Source organism: Daphnia magna, linkage group LG10 (genome assembly GCF_020631705.1).
Source record: "Daphnia magna isolate NIES linkage group LG10, ASM2063170v1.1, whole genome shotgun sequence".
NCBI classification, from domain to species: domain Eukaryota; kingdom Metazoa; phylum Arthropoda; class Branchiopoda; order Diplostraca; family Daphniidae; genus Daphnia; species Daphnia magna.
Window position 1 is genome coordinate 3,264,476 of NC_059191.1, and position 6,502 is coordinate 3,270,977.

The 6,502-nt window shown below is 39.0% G+C and overlaps 1 protein-coding gene across 1 annotated transcript; it reads left to right on the forward strand.

The window, feature by feature from the left end:
- On the forward strand, window positions 1-1,111 carry LOC116923921 (paraneoplastic antigen-like protein 5). Its single transcript, XM_045179954.1, has one exon. The coding sequence runs from the start codon at window positions 254-256 to the stop codon at window positions 1,109-1,111; it is 858 nt and encodes a 285-aa protein (XP_045035889.1). The 5' UTR covers window positions 1-253.
- The last annotated feature ends 5,391 nt before the right edge of the window (window positions 1,112-6,502 follow it).

Consider the following 6,502-nt stretch of genomic DNA (forward strand, 5'->3'; position numbering starts at 1 on the left):
CGTTGCTGAGGAAATTGGACAACTTCCCGGGAGCGGTCAACCCGAACAACGTGCAGTTGGCGGAGGAGATCAAACAAACACTCTCCCAAATCAAGGTCCGATTGCAACGGTTCCTACCATCCCATACGGCGGAGGACGTACCTCAACAACCTGCGGCCCAACAACCAGCACACCATCAAGAGGAGAGGACCGTTCGCCGTCCACGACAGGTGCGATTCGCCGACCACCGCCCTATTCACTTCTCCCGTCGTCGATGTTCGACCCGACGCCCACGCATACTGATTACGCCACCCAGGAGCGTCGCAGACGTTACAGCGAATCTCGATCATCTACGAGCAGCATTTCAACACAATCTCACAATTCAAGACAGGAGAGCTTAAGAGCGCAAGAAACAAATCCTAAGAACATGGCTCAATGTCCTTCCCCTAGTAGAGCAGCTACAGCTAGAGATCTTGATGATCTCCAGAATAATCAGCATACCTTTTCCCGTTTGCAGTTACTTCCTTCGTTTTCCGGAAGTCCACTTACGCGTTTCGACTCTTGGCTAGAATCTTTCGAAGCTATAGTAGACACATCAGGATGGTCAGGAGAGAAAATTGTCCAAATGCTTCGTGCTAAGTTAACAGACAGAGCTTTTTCCGTCATTCAGGCCATTTTGAAAGATCTTCCGCATGATTATGATTCGGTCAAAGAAGCTTTGCTCGATCATTTTCACGGCGACGAAAATGTTGATTTATATCTTAAGAAATTTAACAAAGCTAAGCGTAAGCCAGGAGAAAAGATCGTTGATTATGCCCTTCGACTTCAGGAAATTTTCAAGCGTGCATATCCTGTAGCTCACTCTGAGAAGTCTTTTGCAATCATTTTAATGCAGAAATTTATTGAAGGCTTAGATCCCAAACTACAGACAAAAGTTAAATATAAGGACTTTAAGGATTTTGGCGAACTAGTTACTTCAACACGGAAGTATGCTAGTAGACTAGAAGCGTTAGAAACAGATCGTGAAAGGCAGAAGTTTATTCGGTCTAGTGATGGCACACATGGCACCAATAGCGCAGAATTGACAGAGCTTAAACAAATGATAGTAGATCAGAAAGAAATGATGATGTAGGCAGTGGCTAACGTTCACCATGAAGACAAGCCTGTTGTGGAAAAGAAAACTGAAAGTGAGCAGATTAGGGACGTTCTTAGTGAACTCGTGCAGAGCGTAAAGAAACTCCATCTCAATAGGAAAGACGTCTCATATCCTTCAAACACACAGTATAGGAAACAGGTCTCGTTTCAACCGACTTTAGCTAATCAGCAAGTTTGTAACGTGAGAGCACCACCGCAGCGCTTTAATAACAATAATGGAAATAGACAATTTGTAAACTCCCAAAATAGTTCTAAAAACAGTAGTCCGCCAGCCCCCAGACCTCCGAATTATTTCAATAATCGACCTTTACAGTCGTCGGTTATTTGCAATTTTTGTGGTTACCGAGGTCACATTCAGGCAGATTGTCGCCGTTATCAACGTCAAGGACTAAAAAAAGCTCAGCCGCCTATTTGTTATTCTTGCCGTGACATCGGGCATAGATCTAACAATTGTCCTAAGTTCAGAAACAATAATAGACCTAACATTCCCGGTTCTCCTCAACATCAGGAAAACCAGTAGGAATCAACTGTAGCTTCGGGTCAGTTGATGAAGAGCCTCCCCGCAAATCCCGACAAGTCGCAAAATTAACAACAATTACGAATGAATCGACTCCAAGAATTCCGTTAAAGATTTTCCAGGTCCCGTTCCAAGCATTATTCGATACAGGCGCGTCTAAAAGCATTATACATGAACGTTTATTTAAGAAGTTACCCTCTAGAGGTCAGGCGATCTGCAGCCAGCTTGACTTCGATTTATATGATGTAGGAGAAAATAAGTTACATACGCTGGGAAAAGTGACTCTGCCCGTTGGATACGGGGAGACAATTTTACAGCAAGAATTTATTGTTACAAACGGTGTTTCTGAAGATTGTATCCTTGGATGGGACGCAATCCAGAAGCATGGTTTTCAGCTTGATGGAGAAACAAAGAGTATTTACTTAGCTAGAGATGGGCAAGGCCCCTCTTCTATTTTTAGGGTGCCGGAAATGGCAGTTACAGCAGTCAAAAAGACGACGTTACCTCGTCAGACGTCGCTAGTAACTGTAGGCCAATTGAAGGGTTCATTTCCGTATGTACCTCCGAATTCGGCATTTATCTTCACACCATGTGGGAATTTGCCAGATGGAATTTATATTGAAGAATTTATAGGAAAGGTATCGGGAGATGGAGCATATAACATTATAGTCGAGAATCATTCGTTACAGCAAGTCACAATTCCACGAAACACCAAGTTAGGCGTTATTGAAATCGCACAGTAGATTATCGGAAAAGTAGCGTTAAATACATCAGAAATTAAGCCCATAGAATCACGTGAGCCTATTGTAATTTCGGAAGTCGACCCGCAATTTCAAGCACCGCTCTCTCAATTATTAAATGACTTTCACGACTTGTTTGCTTCAAAAGATTCAGAACTAGGGAATACCAATCTCATTAAACATACCATTGATACAGAAGGAAGAGGCCCCATTCGACAACCCCCATATAGAGTTACTAATAATCAAAGGAAATTATTGGAAGATAAAGTGCAGGAGATGCTAGATGCAAAGGTCATCAGATACTCGCAATCTCCATGGGCTTCACCCGTGGTGCTTGTAGAGAAAAAGAATGGAGAATTAAGATTTTGCGTAGATTATAGGAAATTAAACAGCATTACAAAGAAAGACTCTTTTCCCATGCCACGCATCGATGAAACTTTAGACAAATTATATGGAAAGAAGTTCTTTACAACCCTTGATTTAGCTTCCGGTTATTGGCAAATTCAAGTTCATGATCCAGATATCGAGAAAACGGCTTTTGTTGTAGAAAATAATCTTTATGAATTCGAGAGAATGGCGTTTGGTTTGTGCAATGCACCTGCCACGTTCCAAAGGCTAATGAATTATGTACTGAGAGACGTCTTAGGAAGTAAAGCGTTAGTTTATCTGGATGACGTCATTATTTTTTCAGATACATTTGAGAGTCATTTAAACGACATTCGAGAAATTTTTAACCTTTTGAAAGCAGCCAATTTAAAACTAAAACTTAATAAATGTCAATTCGCTAAGCGTTCAGTAAATTATCTAGGTCATGTTATCTCAACGGACGGTATTAAACCCGATCCGGGACAGCAGCAGGAGTCGAGAGATATACCAGCTGGTGGGAGGTCATCCTAATCTCCTTGGTTGCCACCGTCATTTTCATCCTTGTCCTCATCGTCTTACGCATTTTCTGCTGTCTTGGCCTCTTCGGTGTTTGCTGTCCTCCAATTAAAGAAGTTAAAACTTCTTATCACAAACATGAAGTCTGATTACGGGACGTAATCTTACGCAGCCCGGAGCGATGTAACGAAGGCCTACACATATATTTACTCAACATGCCCACATTTTATGATCTTATGTTACTCCCTTTTTCACTTATGATATCCACCTTTTTCCTTATGTTAACGTTTACAATTCGTATCGTATTTCCTGTTTACTTCCTTGAAACGTTGTTTGTCAATCCGGAGATGAAGTCATCAACGCTTTTAGCTGACCTCGATGAACACCTGCAACTGATGCGCATATCGCACAATAAATAAACAATCAATTGATTGGTTGCTTACAAATCAATCAATTAATAAAACACCTTGATTGGTTGCTCGTGCCGAGTTGCGACAGGCCATCAGCGTCTGTGACCACTCCCGAAATGCGAGGTTTCGTGATGAACCCACATTTCCGACAAACAGAGTCGTTCGGCAACTTCCACAACGTTTAGACGCGGAAACTATGTCGGTGCAAATTCTTGAATTTGCTAGAGTCTTCTCACAGTTCTGAAACATTTAGTAGTCGAATTGCTGAGTGTTAATTTCTCCGCTTCCTATCGTTTTACCAGCGTGCGCTCCCGTCTATACATCCCCTTTCTTGTCATATTGTATGTCCTTTCCCGTGTAATTCTTATGGCCTTAGTCAAGTAAAATACATGTCTATCATTGTGGGTAATTCGCCTCCGAGTTCACTTAAATTCCAATTCGAAACAACATTTAATTCTTTGTAATACTACAATCCCCAAAGGGATGTATTACAGTAGCAACCATCTTGTTCTTGAAACATTTTAATTTGCGAGTTAATAGTTCTGAAAAAAATTAACTCTGTTTTAAGGAAGCGTGGTTTTCGAGTTTCGAAACAGTTCGACACAACCATACAGGATAGCAGGAGACTTGAACGATTTCCGACAGCGTGGTATGTTGCCAAGTTCAAAGTACAGAAAATAAATAATTTTTATTGTAATTAAGACTTCTAAGAGTTCAGTTTATTTAATTAGGTAAGTGATCAAATTCCGTAAATTAAAATTAATTTTTTTTTGTCATTTCAATCTTAATTTAGGAGCATAACAGAAATTTTAAAAAGTATTGGTCTGCCAAGTTCAAATAGCTAGTGGGACAACGTTGGACAACTCTCTGACGTGGGAGAAGTTTAGCACGGAGACCATTTTGATTTAGTAGTCCAAGAGTATAGCCTAGTTTACCGTTTTTTCTAAATTTCGTCGGTTTTGTGGTTTTTACTTTTTAGAACTATACACTTCAGTAATCACAGTAAAAAGCAAAATATATATAAAATGTTAAGAAAAAGACGACAAAAGTCTTTTGTTGGTCCTAGACAAATGAGGAATCGGGTGAATGCAAGATTACAGGAATATTATGCAGAAGTTGAAAAGGAAGATATGTCAAACTTAGTGTAACTATATTTACTTTCATGATGATGTCTTAGAATAATTTAAACTCTCTGTTCTATCTTTCTAGAGATATGCCATGTAAAGAGAAGATAAGGAATGTTGATGACATTCCTGAAACCTGTAATGAACATCTGGGCTGCTCACAGAGACAAGTCACACACCAAAGTTCTCCAAATGAGTCAGCGGGGGAAGGTAATTATAGCTATTTCCTTGATGGTATCTTTATTTTCTAAAAGTTAGTGTCAATCAAGTAGAACCATCAGTCACAGACCACGAAAGGGAACCAGTCAGAGACTACGACAGTGAACAACACAATGAAGTGAATCAACTAGACAGTGAACCAGATAGTGATTATTACTTTGACGATAATGACTCATTAAGAATAGAAACTGACGAGGAGGACTTTGTTGAGGAAGAAACTATTGTGTTGGGCAATCAACAAAATGAGTCTGGTAAGAGATAAGTCAAGAGATAATCAGTAAGAGAAGACACGATTTGTGATGTTCAACTAGATTATATTCACCTAGTATGCATAGGCTCATACAAGAAGGTTTTGACTTGCTATTTCTCCCATCCGTTCGATACCATTAGACTAGGTGCGGCAATTTTGGAAGAAATTTCAGTGTTTCGCGTGTATGTTCAAAAATTCATTCCTAGCGATTTCGCAAGGAAGCCTAGAGAAGCAAAATATTTGAATCGCTGGAAAGCAGCTGAACTACGACTTGATCTCCTATATCTGTGCCCAGTTATTTACAAGAAATTTATGAGCAAAACTCGTTATCACCACATCATGTTGCTCCATGTTGCCATTAGACTTCTATTAGAAATTAATTCCTGCAAAGAGGACTCTGTATATGCAGATAAATTGCGCGTAGAAAAATGCTGTGTTTTTAGTTGGTAATCACACAAATGGTCCTACATTGCCTGTGGTAGGTAATGCAAAACAGTACAACAAATTGATATTTGGAAACTCGGTTATTTCAAATTGTTTGCGTGATAGCTGTGTCATTATTCAGGATTAAACGCTGCAATATTTCCTAATTGAGAACTTCGTTGATATAGCTGGCGTGCCATATGTTATTGGTAAAAGGTATCTCAAGGTTGGATCTATGTTTGCGTATCCTCTGTCGTCAACAATTCTGTTTGAAGCTGTTGTGTCTTGTTTATCTGAATTGGAATTATACCCATTTGATGTTATCCGGTATAAATGTATCAGAATCCCAACCAGTTTCCCAGAAATAGGAACGTTTTTTGTCTCTCGTCTGTTAAACTTAAAAGTAAACTAATTTGTGAGTAAAAATAAACACTGAAATTTAATTTTTTATTTGTGTGTTGTCCTGTGTTGTTTTCCTGAACGATATGTATATGTTTTAATTTGTAGCGTATATTTAAGAAAGTTAAGTTCTAAACGGAGAAATAATAATGGTAAAAAAGTAATTAAACAAAATATAATATAATACAAGTATGAATGGAGCTTTTAAACCAACATTTACTGGTAATATACACATACGTACATACTAGAAACAACTCTTTCGTACATACTGGGAATGTACAAAATGTATAAATCTCGTACATCCTTAGTATATACATTTTGGATGAAAAAAATATTCGAATTTTTATCCAAGTCTGTTCATCCCAAGAATGTACATGGGTCATACCGTTTGTATGAAGAAAAAT